Source organism: Phoxinus phoxinus, assembly GCF_949152265.1.
Source record: "Phoxinus phoxinus genome assembly, chromosome: 5".
Classification (NCBI taxonomy): domain Eukaryota; kingdom Metazoa; phylum Chordata; class Actinopteri; order Cypriniformes; family Leuciscidae; genus Phoxinus; species Phoxinus phoxinus.
Window position 1 is genome coordinate 36,615,064 of NC_136880.1, and position 15,316 is coordinate 36,630,379.

Consider the following 15,316-nt stretch of genomic DNA (forward strand, 5'->3'; position numbering starts at 1 on the left):
CCAAACAATTATAGCAACATTAGCCTACAGTAAAAAAACAAAAAAATATCAGATTTTTTTTATTCAGCCTACTACAGACATAGCTTATCAGTTTAATTATATTTACAGAACTAAAAGGATAGATGTGGAACATAGAAAATAGTGTAGATAAGTAATAAAACAGATGAGGTGTGTAAAATCTCGTTTTATTTAACAGCTGCATAAAAAGCCAGCACTGCTTGTCTGCGTCTGGGCGTTTCGCGCATGCGCACTCATCTTTCTACTTTTTCCAGGCCAGTGCGGCAGGCGGACCGCAGGGAGAAGAAGAGATTTTAAGGACAGTTACAAAAGTTAAAGAAGAGGAGAAATGATGACACAAAACAGTGAACTCATCGACCGCCTCTCCTCGCCATTAAACGTGACATCCCTCATCATGGCGCATGTGTCACCTATGAAATATTGATTTTTGTCATCTAACGTTACACGAACTTGAGGATATAATGCCGGGAAACGGATGAGAACTACCGCAGACGCTTGGAATCGCTTGTTGGATATTGAATCCGGCGCTGGGGGATGCAGTTGGGATTGTTTTCGTGTATATAGCCTAATCAATAAATGAGAGGAGGATTCTTGGACTGCACGAGTGTTTGGGCCGATCCGTTATATTTCTCATCATATTTGAGCATGGGAATGTCGTCCACCGCTGTGATCTCATAGTCCCGTGGGACGTGATGCAGCCACGCGTAGATGTCAAGATGGGTGATGCCGCAGAGATCAAGGAGAGCAAGAGGACGTTCATCGTGCCGACCATCAAATCTGTGGATCACTATGATTTCACAAGGGCCAAGATATCGTGCAGTTTGACGTGGCTCATCGCCAAAGCCTTTGGATCTGGTAGGTGGCGCTTGAAGGTTTGAAAATCAATATTTTTAGTGCTGGAAGAAGTTGTCACAATAAGGGCAATACTGTATCTTAATTGCTTAAAGATACACTGGTTTATAAATTGGGGGTCCCGGACCCCTAAGTGGGTCGCAATGGAGTGCTTGGGGTCCGTGGAAATCTTTCCAGGGAGAATTTTTTTTAAAAATAATCAAATATTATATTTAAATAAATTAAAGTAATTAACCAAAATGAATGTGTATAAAATAAATAATAAAATAAATGTGTAAATGAATACATTATTATAATAAGTATTATGTAGGCTAACTTAAAATTAACTTAATATTTTCAAATAATAGCTTATTTTAGACATTTATAGTATTCATTTTTCACAGTATAAATACTATATAGTTCTTATAGACTGTATGTCTTTTAAATGTTTAGGATGGGTCCCTCCCTTGCACAAGGACAATTATATTTAGAAGTCAGTAGCCTAACATTTAAAAGGTTGAAATCCCCAGGTTTAATATACCCTTTCAGTAATTGTTTTGTCTTTCCTAACTATGTTAATGTTAACATTTATCTGTAAAGCCTGTTTAATGGCACTTTCCACACTGTGACAACTTACCCCGTATAGTATGACAACATGCCTTTGCTATTACTCACCAACACCATGTATTCAATCAACCGTCTTTTTTCCTGCTTGGCAATCAGCCTTTTTGTTGGCAAATCTTTAAAATATCTCTATATCGAAATTGACTTTAAAAATAAACCTACCTTAAGAAATGTTGACTGGAGAAAAGAAGTGACAACATACCCCGGTCTTCCCTATAATGTTTCACTGCAGGGCATATTTTACATTTTTGCGACATGAGCATTTATTGGAGCGATTTTAATGGGTAACACAATTATGAGGAGAGAATTAATGAACTAATTTGCATAAACACTGTTATTCTCTTAGGAGTCATAAACAAGATAAAAAGTTTAACCCACAGTTTCACAGACAAGGTTTAGCTAGTCCCAGACTAAAATGCACGTTTAAACTGTTTTAATTGAAAGCAACTTGCACTGGGATATCTTAAAATATGTCATTGCCATTGATTTGTCTCAAGATGCACACCAGTAATGTTTTTTTTCCTAAGGCATGTTAAAAAAATACTTAAATGTCCTGATTGAACTAAGGCCTAATCCTGGCTTAATCTAAGCCCTGTCTGTGAAACCAGGCCAAAATCTGTCATTTTAAGGTGTTTTGAGTGCTCATGTGGCTCACGAGAAGCAGTATACAGAGGTTAAAAATAGTGAATTTGACAAAAATCTACATGGTGGTACTAGTAACTATTTCCAAGTCTGCAGAAATCATTAGCCTAGATCCCTGCATAGACTCATGAAAGGCCACAGGCTGGCTTACGGCTCTGTGTCCGTCCCCACAGTCCGTAATAAATGCTTAAAGCAGATTCCCCGCTTCTGAACACTGTAATAGGATTGAAATTTTCCAAAATAACTCCCTATGGAGGATACTGGAAATAACATATAAACACAGACAATCAAACTTGCATGGACATAAAGCAATGTGGCTTTTATTGCTAGAGCGCCCACAACAGAGACGCCTGTGGAGTGCAATGCAACAGGGCCAAGATGAAGACGGCTCCTGACAGAGGTGTGTGTGTGTGTGTGTGTGTGTGTGTGTGTGTGTGTGTGTGTAAAAAGCTTTTTTTGCTGGTGTACATGAACTCTAATGTGGTTGATAAAGCATGGATTTACTCTGATCTCTATTGCAGATGTCTCTCTCCCCTATATCCCCTATATTAGTGCTGACAGTGACATTAACAAAAACAACTCTGGTACTACCATTGTTTTTGGACATAGCAGCTCTTGTGAAAAAGAAGTGTGCTTAACTGTATTGAAAGTACACTTATGGTGGACGTCTAATCTTAAAAGGCCATCTCCCTCCTGAACAGTTAAATGCCTCCCAAGACCAATCTTAGTGGAATACTCCCACAATATCTTGTTGATTCACTTTTATTTACTATCCATAATACTTTTAACTGTATATGTTCATATCTAAATATGCCTATTCAGTGTATTTTCACTTTTCATATTTTTATTCATTTATTTTTATTTTTTTACAGGGCTTTAGATTTATTTTCCACTGATTGCACTGGTGCTACCAACTTCCTCAGTTGGTCGCACCAGCACATGATTTGACCTTTTTTTTTGCTACAACATGGGATTAATCAATGTATGCTGATGAACAGTTGTCTTAATCTGCATACCCTAGTTTTACACTGATCATGTAAAAAGACTGACAGTGACACGAGACCTCATGTTGGCAAAATGTTTTAATCTTTTAACTATCAAATGAAATTGAAAACCATAAAAACAAAAAAAAATGTATGCGAGAGTCGCAACACAGATCAGCAGCAGGAGTCCGATTTAATATAGCATATCATGAAAGGGAGGAGCTGACTGACGATGACGGAAGCTTTGGTAAATTCACCTTTATAGCGATTTTGCTAATTTGAAAGCAAAAGTAAAATGCGCACAGGCATTCATAATGTGCGTGTCCACTGGCGCGGATCGAGCGTTTTCAGTTCATTCCTATGGAAGCTCAAGCTTCATTTACCAAGAAAAATGATCTGTGTGCATACTTGGCAGTTGGCAACAATGCTCTTTCTGATTCTGAAAAGTATATTTTGTATTAATATTGTATTATATCATTTATATAATATTATATCATGGTCTATCTGAATACTCGATTTAGATGGCCTGGAAGGTATGCATTAAAACTGTTAAGGCGCTGATAGTTCCATGCAAATAAATGTAATCTTACAGCACTACTTTATCTCTGTCTACATTAAAGGTGTCAGAATGTTAGATCTTGTTACGAGCCTCAACTGACGAAATAACCATAATTTTGACCCTTCCAGTCAAATATTGCACTGCAAACATCAATAACAGCTTTAACTTGTCAATGCTGGTAAATTACCATGGTATAAGTGAGATAATCCATGACTAACAGTGCATTAAACGATTTATGCTTCACGTTGGGTGTTTCTTTTTCCTCCACAGTGTGCATCAAAATTGGTTAATGCACCGCTAGCCATGGATTATCCCTTACTGAAAAAAAGTAATATTAGGCTACTTAAGTGTACTTACAATTTCATTGCTATTTTTCATAACACACTTAAGGACACTTTTCAAAGAGTGCACTTTGTAAGTTTTAATTTAAAGTACATTTATGATATAATAATCATTTGTCATGCTTTAGAGAAGTACACTTATTAGTGTACTAGTTGACAAACATACTAAAGCACATGCACTTGATTTTAATTTTAACTGTAGTTTGTTATTCAGTATTACATTTAAAGGGGGGGTACAATGGTGTTTCATATATTCAGAGTTGTTTACAGTGTTAAAGAGATGGATTCTCATGCTAATAATGGCCAAAGTTTGAAAAGTTATTTTGAACGAATAACAGAGAATTTCTGTGCTGAAAATCATACTTCCGGGTTGCAACACGTTTCGGCTGGTTTTTTTCTATCGTAGATCTAATGACGTAGACCAGAGTGGAACTCCTTATATGAGCATTGCTCTCGGAAAAGCGCGTTCACGCACACGTCGACCAGAGGAGAGAAAGACCGCGCTCATCGACGCGCTACTACCGGAAATCATCAGCAGCAGCGCTAAATAGGAATGGTTGATGTCAAGAATGTCTCCAAAAAAGTGTGTTTTGGGATGTGAGGGAAAGTTTACCTTGTTCAGCTTCCCAAAGAACCCAGTGTTACTGGAACAGTGGATGCAGTTTGTATGTTGTGGATGCTCCCGCTTGACTCTATAGCTCCGCCCACGCCCAGAATCAAGGACCTCGGCTTTTTCCGGATAGAATCGGAAAGCTGTATTTTTATTTTATAAATATGATGAAACTAAAGACTTTTTGGAGATATGAAGGACGCACTATTACTATAGGTACTCAAGATTAACATGAGATTGACTGAAACCTGGTATTTTACCCCCCCTTTAAATTATACTTTAAATTTACTAAATTGCAACTTCATAATTTCAAATGTGTAATTGCAAATATATTTAAACACATGACATAGAAGTTTTAATAGAAATGACAGTATATATTGTAGTTGCCGTGAATGCTTGTCAGTATATTCAACAGTAACCATATTTTAAAGACAATTATAAATGATAAAATTAACTAAATTTCATTCTTAAGTGGGTCCAAAAAAGGATGTTTTCACAATTGTTAAGACACTAAACCCCATTCTCTGAACTAAATGCTCTCTAGCCTAAACCAATTTGTCGAATAAATCACTCTTTCTGCAAAACCTTAAACAAGTTTAGGCAGTTAGACACTATTTGCAAATCTCATGCACTCTTTTTTTGCAAAACTCTAAACACATTCTCACACACTAAAACAGATTTCACACTGTGATACATTTGTCTCGCAAAACACTAAACACAAGAGGCAAAAGTTCAACACTAAAAACAGTTATCGTCGTTTACACACAACGTTTCAAAATTGTTCACACCTTGTTTCTAATGATGTGATCATACCACCTGTACAAAACATAAGCCTATCCTTGATACCAACTATAGATGGAAACATTCTGAGAGGGAGAAGAGGAAGATCTAGATCTAAGAGGTGGTGGGAGAGGAGGGAGAGGATGAGAAAGAGCAAGGTGTAAAGAGTGTTATCAAGGCTGGATCTGTCAGACTAGAGGGTTTTTTTTCTCTTTGCCTGGCAAGAGACAACATTGCCTGTGATGTGGACAAAGTGCTCAGGCCAGAGCCAGCAGGAAGACATGATGCTGAAGCAGAATCAATCTCTCATTGACCTTGATTTTGTAGTTGCACAACTGACAGTATTTGAGTGTACTGTAACATGCTTTTCATTTAGAGTTTTATTTGACCTTTTTGGCTTTTGCAGGTGAAATGGTTTTGAAGAGATCGTTTGACTTTGCCAGAAGAGTCAAGGTTTTTGTGAGTTTAGTTAGAAATTTTGGATTTGTGTTTAATGTTGTGAGAAAATGGGTGGAGGATTAAAAAAAATTGTTATAGCAATTGTGAAAAACGAATAGTAATACAATTTAAACGAATTATTTCCATTATAAGTTCACATTTTTTAAAAGTATGCTAAAGTGCTATTTTTCCACAAGGGAGGGATGTGAAAATAACACGTATTTACCTTGATAATCCTATTTTGGGATTGATGCCATGTAGGCTAAATACCAAGAGTACCATGGTACTGTTTTTGTAAGGGTGATAACATCTCTCCATCAGTCACCGTTCTTCACAGCAGAATGAAACGGCTGATCAGCATGAGAAACAAACACAGGAAAATGAGCCCCACCATTGCAAGGCATCCTTAAATTGAAAAGAGAGTCTGGTGGATGTCTGTTCATTCAGATACTTTGCTCAGAAATGAAAAATAAACAAGGTCACTGACTAACAGATGTTTTGAGTGCCTGTAGGCCTTCACGGCTGTGTTGTTCATGTTGTGTTGTCTTTACCCCCAGCCTTAACATCTGTGGCATACTGCACATACCACGACAGAGAGCATTCGTTCCTGTTACATCACTGAAGCCTGAGGGGTGATGGGAGTGTGCGATGTTCACATGTGACTGTGTGCACTGTTATTCTCTAAAACACACTGTATGTAACATCCATGTTACATATGAGAAATCAATAGTGCTGATAGTGCTTCTTAAGATGATAGTGTCAGCAGATTTTTTAATGAGACTGATTAAATTAATGTTTTCCTTAATGTTAATGTTATGAGAAATGTAAATATCACAACTGGCAAGTCTACCACTATAAATTTATATTAAAAAAACACACACACTAAGCCACAAATGACCCAATTTTCTTCCACAAAAGTCGACATTTTTTAATATTCTGGCTGTTCTTTTTTCCTTTCCTCTGTTTTTTTAGTATAATAAAAGTAAATGGGGAGTAAGGCTGTGAGAAACATGCCCAAATTGATGCTCTCCTTTCTGTGTTCAGGAGAGTTTATAAGATAAGAGGCATTGCCTGATTTGTAAAGTGTTGTTTTGAATCAGATATGTTTAATAAATGATTATTTGATCCTGCTCAAGATATCGGTCTAATTATTCATTTACAAATTGAACCAGTTCTTCAGTTTAAACTAGTTAAGAACAACTGGAGGGGAAGATTATCAGAGAATTATTACTTTCATTTTGGTCTCTTTTTTTATATGATAACATACAGATAACTTGGACTATAACGCATAAGTATTACAGGTCATTTTAATGATTTTTTAATAATGCTTTTAGTGTCTTTTTTTAAAAAGTAAACATGGAAGCGCTTGGAATTAAATCTTGAGTAAATCATGACAGAATTTACACTTTTGGGCCGAACTATATTATACTACTTATAAACATATGCCTAGAAGAATATCTTTAGAATCCTACAGAATGTAGTATATCTGCAGTAAAAACATTTTTTATTGACCTTAGATTTTAATTTCATAAATGAACTGAGTTATGTTTTCTTACAGTAACATTTAAACAAAAGCACAGAGTTGGACTTCTGAAAGGCTTTCGTGGGTCGTGGTGACTTGCTGCCTCAGGCTTTTCTCTCTCTGACCCCTCACTTCCTCCCTGTGTTTGTCATGCCTTCGAGAGCCGCTTCCTGCCTCTGTCCGAGTTGGGATGAAACGCTGGGGAAAAACCTTTCCATAATCAGGCTGCTCTTTATGAGCATGTTCAGGAAAAACTGCTAGCTTTACAGAAGGTGTGTGTGTGTGTTTTATGTTTTTGGCTCTGAACTAGTGAAGACTGGCAGGGAAAGGGTTTCCATTGACGCAGCAGCTTTTCATAAAGGTTAGGGGGAATGATTTTAAGAGTTTTCAATATGCCTCTGTAAATATTGAAAACACAATGACTGTTGCCAGCAGTTTTAAGTTAATGCTAATGGAGGAAAAAAGTGATGGATAATGATGGTCAGCTAGTCATTCAACAACTGGTAACACTTTACAATAAGGTTCATTAGTTCATGTATTAACTAACATGAACTAACAATCAGCAATACATTTGGTAGAGTATTTATTAATCTTTGTTAATGTTAGTTAATAAAAATACAGCTATGCATTGTTTGTTAATGTTAGTTCACTCTGCATTAAATAATGTTAACAAATACAACCTTTGATTTTAATAATGTATTAGTAAATGTTGAAATTAATATGAATTAAGATGAATAAATGCTGTAGAAGTATTGTTCATTCTTAGTTCATGTTAACTAAGGTAGATAACTAATGTTAACTAATGAACCTTATTGTAAAGTGTTACCCAACAACGAAAAAGATCATTAGTGTGAAAGATTTTATTTTATTTTTATATTTTAAAAAATGCATCTTATGTAAACGCCTCATAATAAACTTGTCCAATTGGGAACCGGTGAAATCAAAGCTATTCCAATTATACAGGACTTTTTTGAATCAGTTATTTTACATTTATTTGCATACGCTATATGCTTTTACAGGCTTTTAGAGCCTGGTTAAACTGGATGGCAGGTGCTTAAGATACAGTTCAACCGTAGTACAGCTGTTTAGGGAATTCACACTGAAGACACCTGTAAAAATCACTTATGCCCATTGCCCGGAACACATTGTACGATTTTGGGATGTCCCACCCATACGAAAGATGACCAATAGTGGCATTTTCTCTGGATGTGGCTTCTAAACGGTGATCTTACGTCACACAGTGAGATAGGTTCAAAGATGGCCGTAGTCACGGTCTTGTGTCCCAAGATAGCCTGTCCTACATCTACTGACTAGCCAATAAAAATGCAGCATGAAATGGCGTATTGATCAACGCTACATGGTGCTAAAACTTAAAACTACTTACCTCAAGCTCCATTTACAAAATTGGCATGCCAAGTAGGCCTCTTTTCCCTAGCCATGACCGCGTCCATATTCTCCTCTTTCGCTTCCTCCTCTTTTTTTGCCAAAGTGCGATTCATCTTGCCCTATTTGTTTACCACTAGCGCATGCTGATGACGTTTTATTCTCCTATACTAACTTGCATTGTTGCCTACGATTCAATAGGTGTCATCATCGTACAGTCTACATGTCATACCCAAGTTTAGTAGATCCACATCGTACAGTGTGTTTTGTAGGATTATAGGTAATCCTATAGATTTATAGGATTGCTGAAATCACACAGTCTGTATCAGGCATTAATGTAGTATCAGGCATTAATGTAGTATCAGGCATTAATGTAGTATCAGGCATTATCAGTCTGTATCAGGCATTAAACACAAATACAATGCATGTGTTTTAGAACATCTAACAGAAACGTTACTGCTCCTTTAAGACACTTTTCCTGCTGCTGAAAAAGAAAATCAACAAGCACACAGACTTAGCTGATAGACATTTGTATTTATCTATCTAATTATTTTAATCTTAAAAGTCCCCCCCCCCCATAATTTTGTTATTTGTAATGTTTATTTTTAAACAGGAACTGTACTGCACCTTTAAGACATTTCCTGCTGCTGAAAAAGAAAAAGAACACACATACACAAAGACATGCTGAAAGGAAATGACCCGGGAAGAGCAGGAATCTACATTGCCTGTAGTCTGACTCACGCTGAAGCATTATGGGATGCCAGGAATTTCCTTGGCCTTCTAGACTCAGATATTTGCAGTCGCACTTCAGCGTCAGAAACAGAGCTGAATTGTCAGTCTGTTTGCAGATATTGTCATCCTGATGCCGTTCATTTCTATTTACGTGCATAACAACTGCTTTTTTTGTGGGCATGTGCTCGTGACTCAGTTTTTGCTGGCCTTTACATGGGTGTTTACGTTTGTGTGTGTGTAATTGTGTCAGTCCAGTGATTACAGTCTGTGTGTGTGTGACTGAATTCATGCATGCCTGTACCTGTCTGTTTTTTCTGTGTTTGGATCTATGGTGCTATTCTGAAGAGCTTCAGTAAATCAGATTAAGTGAGAGCCATAATGGGATTAGTTTGAAAACAGTGTGTCTTTCTTTTCAGATTCCACTCATTGACCTCACATCAGTCTGTCCGACCAAGCATTGATCCTGAATCAGATTGAAAGGCACATTAAGTTATTTTTTTTTCCACCTGAAGAATTGCATAGAACTGGTTTTTGACAAATATGTTTTACCCACCTCACATGACTAGCTCAAGTAATCACTTTTTCTCATTACCCTCCTAACTCTTGGATACTTTTGGTTGTGTAATCAATCACAGTCTCTCTCTTTCTCTCTTTAGACTGTGTACCCGTGGATTTGGACGATCCGTTTTACCGGGACCAGTATGATCAGGAGCATGTGAAGCCACCGGTCGTGTCTCTGCTGCTGTCCGCGGAGTTGTATTGCCGCGCGGGGAGTCTGATCCTCAGGAGCGACGCCGCTAAACCTCTGCTGGGTCATAATGCCATCATCCAGGCCCTCGCTCAGAAAGGCCTCTACGTCACTGACCAGGAGAGACTCGTGACTGAGAGAGACCTCTGCAAGACCCCCATACAGATGGTAAGTGATTTGGCACTACACCTTTTTTTCTGTTGCAGAACTGACATACTTTCAGATTTAGAGTGTAAGGGATACGAATCTGCTAGTTGAATTTTTTTTTTTTTTTTTACACAATGTTTTGCTTTATATTTTTACAAAGGCTATGTTTAAATTACCGTCATGTTATATATATATTTTTACACAATTAACCTTTTAGACATCCTGCAATTTTGCAAAAAAACGCCTAAAAAAGGCCTACCCAAATTAAATTGCATGCTGTTCTTGAACCCTTTGGAGTATATGCATGCTTTTGGTCTCTTTTGGAAGGGGACACTTTGAGGTTTGTTCCTAAACAGTCAGAATCACTGTATGTCTTACTGCTATTGAGTAATATAACTTTGAACACACTAAAAAAGTGGGGAAAAATTTCCGCCTACATTTATTTTTGTAAACAGATGCCTGCAGATAGCTATAGCTGGGAGGTATAAGCTGGAAAACACAATGGTATCACAGCATGAAGCCTTACCAAACCCAATTTCAAATTTTATAACAATACCTTTGAAAATGAGTGTTTTACACATGTTTATCTAAGGTTATGCCTAGGCGCTCCCCAAAAAAAGCCACTTGGAGACTCCAAATGACCCTTTTTTAGCCATAGACCCATAACATGCTGCTATTCATTAATTGCTTTACTCTACAGTCATAATTTTGGCCTCTAATGAAAGGTTACACTTAGAGCTATTATATTCCTGATCCATATTCACTGTCAATAATTGCTAACACATAGTAACTGAAGCATAAACAGTGTTTTTTTTTCCAATTCTTGAAACCAAACTTTCTACAAATAAAGAGACAAAACAAGTTATATTGAACTAAAACACTTTAATATTCAAAAACTCCCACTATATATATAAATAAATAAATATAATATATATATATATTTATTTATGTATATATGCACACAACTATTTACATATTATATTTATCAGGAAAAAAAAATATTTATCTTCCAGGGGCACATTCCAGGGTCCTCTCCTGATGAGATACTGTCATGTCCCTGTTCAATGACTGGCTCCCAAACTTCATCGGATTCATTTTCAGATGATGGTCTGTGATATAAAACAAAAACAAATAAATAAGTAATTTACAAGACATTTACACTGTTTCCGTATTCACATGCATATAAGCAGAAACATGTACACAACCAGGCTTATAAACCAGTTCATGAGCGCGTGCGCACACACACACACACACACACACACACACACACACACACACACACACACACACACACCTGTGCTTGAGGCCACATAAAAGATAATCCTGCACGAGCGCACACGACAGAACACACCCCCTCTCTCTCACACACACACACACACACACACACACACACACACACACACGACAGAACACACCCCCTCTCTCTCTCTCTCACACACACACACACACACACACACCTGTACATGAACACACGCATAACGTTACACGGTGCATGAACACGAACACGAACACACACACACACACACGACACGACACAAGCTGGCAAGTACACTTCAAAACAAACACATAACGTTACCTCAGTAACTTATATGCAGTAAAATATGCTGTATAATATAATAAAAACACTTACTTGTCGAGAGAGACGTTTCCACCACCCAAAAACATCTCCTCTGCCACCGAGTCAATGGATCCTCCATCGCTCTCTTCATCAGAGACATCATCCTCCGACTCTTCACTGTCACGCCTTGTACATTGTTCTATCACTTCTTCTAGTAAGAAGTGTGTTTTGGTGGTTTTCTTTGCCATTTTCACCTGTTACATGTTACTATCAGTCCAAAAACGCTTTCGCTCACTCCAATGGTCTTTTGCGCACGGGCGCACGAGTCACTGTGTTACTTTGCGCATGAACCTCACGCGAGACAGATTGAACCGTCCCAGTAAAGCGTCATGTCATTTTTTAGAGAAATTCATTGGCTATCAGAAAATACAGTCATTTTTATGGATCCATGGGATTGGATAGATTTACTGTCAATCAAAGAGGGGGAGGCAACGTTCTCTATCATTGGCACTCCTTTGCCTATTGACACCTCATGACACCTCTATAATTCACGGATTGGCTCAAATGACCTGTCAATCTAAAGTGCAGAGGTCAGCGGCCATTTTGACATAAAAATATCTGTAATAATCAGGGGGGCAGTGTTCCGAAAGATATTGAAGCCGACCTGGGCGCCGCCATTGGCTAGCGGACCCCCACCTGCTGTTAGCATTCCATTGACTCCCATTCATTTTGGCGTCACTTTGACAGCGAATAACTTTACATCTGAGGCGTTTAAAGACACCGTTTGTCCATTGTTTATTTCTAAAGGAACACGAAAATGTATAAAAGGCTCCATTACCTTGTATCTTACGTTATGGCCCCGTAGAAGCAGTTTTTGTAAAAACAGGCTAACGATTGCGTCATACCCGCGCGACTCTGTCGCACAAGTCGAAAAATTACCGTATGGACAGGCAGAGAAGCTCGCAAGCAATCGGGAGGACGTGGAAGCATAAAGTCAAGGGAGAAGCCCATAGAGAGTGATAAAGTTGCTCCCGCTGCTAGCTCATGGACAGCAAATACCCACGCTCTCCGTCTCTGCGAGATTCGGACGGGAATGATTCAGATTTCTCTCGGCACAGCTACTAGAAGACCTACAGGTTGCTCACGTCACATCTACGTCGTCAAGCTCAGTTTGAGCCTGCGCAGTTCGCCTTGCGATCAGGAAGTAAGTGCTTCTAATTGACTTCACTGCTCTCCGTTGAAACCTATGGGGTCGCTGTGTCCAGTTTATATACTGTCTATGGTAATAATAACATGTTCAAGGCAGCTTCAGCAAAGAATTTGTCGAAGTGGTGTTAGCTCTGTGTGCTAAACTCGAAATGCTACTATACATTACGTGGATGTTTATTGATATACAAATGTGTTTTGGACTAAATACTTCGCCGAATTGGATTGTATGGACCCTTTACAACGCAACTAAACCATTTTGGTGGAATGTAATGGCTCAGTGGACTAACAGGATGCTTCATATGTGAGTTTTTTCCATTTTTATTTTTTTTATTTTGCTGTAGGTGGTCTGACAAAAACACCGATTGTACCTGCTGTGTTTAGTGTATATTAAAATGGTTTACATCGTTCGAATCACAAGAGTCTAAGCTTTCCAAATATATAAGACATGTTTAGCTTTTAATTTGTTCGTTTTTGTATATCGCGAAGATATTGCGCAATAATGCGTGACGTACCGATGACGACCCGTCGGACCGCTATATTTGTTTTGCTTTATATTTTTACAGAGGCTATGTGTTTAAATTACCGTCATGTTAAAGGGGTGGTTCGGGATTTTGGACATCGGACCTCATTTTCAAGTTAGCCTGGTTGTTATTCATCAGTGGAGACAGTTTTCAAAAAATTTCATCCAGTCCTTCCAGTTGCATAGTTCGCCGATGCTAGGCTAGCGCGAATCAACGGTATAAGCTAGCCTGCCATTAAAAACAGTTTTACCCACTCCACAGTACACCAAAAGCAAATAAATTATAACGCCAGACTGTCGATGTAAATGTCTTTTGAGAGAATAATGTTAGAAATCAAAGTAACTTACCGGTACTCTTACATCTCAATGATCGCATTACATTTACAGGAACTAGTTTCTCAGCAGCGGCGGAATTTTACTTTGCTCCGGTTATTAGTACTGCGCCGAAAAGTAAAAACAGAACAGAAGAGCGCGCACTACAGACGGGACGTCTAGCTAGCTAGTAGTAGCCTTGAACAACGATATTGAAACACATTTGATTGTAAACTAAGGAATTGGCAACATGGTGATTCGTTGTGCATTTCGAAATTGTAAAAATAAACCAAATAGATGGTCATGCAAAAAGTTTCCACAAATTTCCATTGAGAGACCCAGAAAGGAACCAACTGTGGCTTATTTCTGCTGGCTTGGACAACGAGACACCGGCAGAGACTATTAAAGTTGCGAATTTGTAGTGATTATTTTAGACCACACGACTTTGAAAACCCCCATAATCGAAACGTTCATAAGTCACTGACAAGGAATGCAGTTCCAGCCGTCTTTCCAGATGCACCAACAGCAGATGAACAGGTAATAACTTTTGTTAGGCTACTATAGCTATCTATGAAGCTAGTCCCTTTCATAACTGATAGAATGACAATGACAACGTTAGTGGAGATAACGTTACAGTTCAATTTCTGCCCTTTTAGCATCCATCTCGATTAGTTCTTCGTCTGTGTATTCCGGCTCATACATGTACGGTTCGTTGAATAAAACACATTCATCGTCTCCAAAGTCTGAAACATTGGCATGGCTTTCAAACGTGGCCATAGTCCTGTGTTGATTTCTTAGTGAAATCTTACTCTTCTTACTCTGCTTCTGTAGTGATGAGTGTCAGCGGCAGGTAAACACTTGCGTCATGTGGAGACTCTCTCGGTTGCCTAGGTAACTTAATATCACTCCGCCGCTGCTGTAGACTGTGCTAATAAATACAGGGAACAAAATGTAACTATTGCAATGCAATGAAAGGGTAGTTTGATTTCTAACATTATTCTCTCAACAGACATTTACATCGACAGTCTGGCGTTATCATTTATTTGATTTTGGTGTACTGTGGAGTGGGTAAAACAGTTTTTAATGGCAGGCTAGCTTATACCGTTGACTCGCGCTAGCCTAGCATCGGCGAACTATGCAACTGGAAGGACTGGATGAACATTTTTGAAAACTGTCTCCACTGATGAATAACAACTAGGCTAACTTGAAAATGAGGTCCGATGTCCAAAATCCTGAACCACCCCTTTAATGTAATATTTTGAAAAGTGTATCTGTAGCCGAAAACCAAATAATTTAATTGTAAAAGATTTTGCATGCGTTGGTTTTGTCTGTGGCGGCGGGTTCAGAGAAATGTCCACT

General features: G+C 38.2%; 1 protein-coding gene across 2 annotated transcripts in view; it reads left to right on the forward strand.

Annotated features, from left to right (window-relative positions):
* The first annotated feature begins 247 nt into the window (after window positions 1-247).
* camsap2b (calmodulin regulated spectrin-associated protein family, member 2b) overlaps window positions 248-15,316 on the forward strand; it is a 55,114-nt gene continuing 40,045 nt past the window's right edge. For both annotated transcript variants that reach the window (XM_079613837.1, XM_079613838.1), the window contains exons 1-2: window positions 248-873; window positions 10,120-10,379. In XM_079613837.1, coding sequence (XP_079469963.1) covers window positions 711-873; window positions 10,120-10,379 — 423 coding nt within the window. In that variant the 5' untranslated portion in view covers window positions 248-710. The remainder of the gene's footprint in view (window positions 874-10,119; window positions 10,380-15,316) is intronic.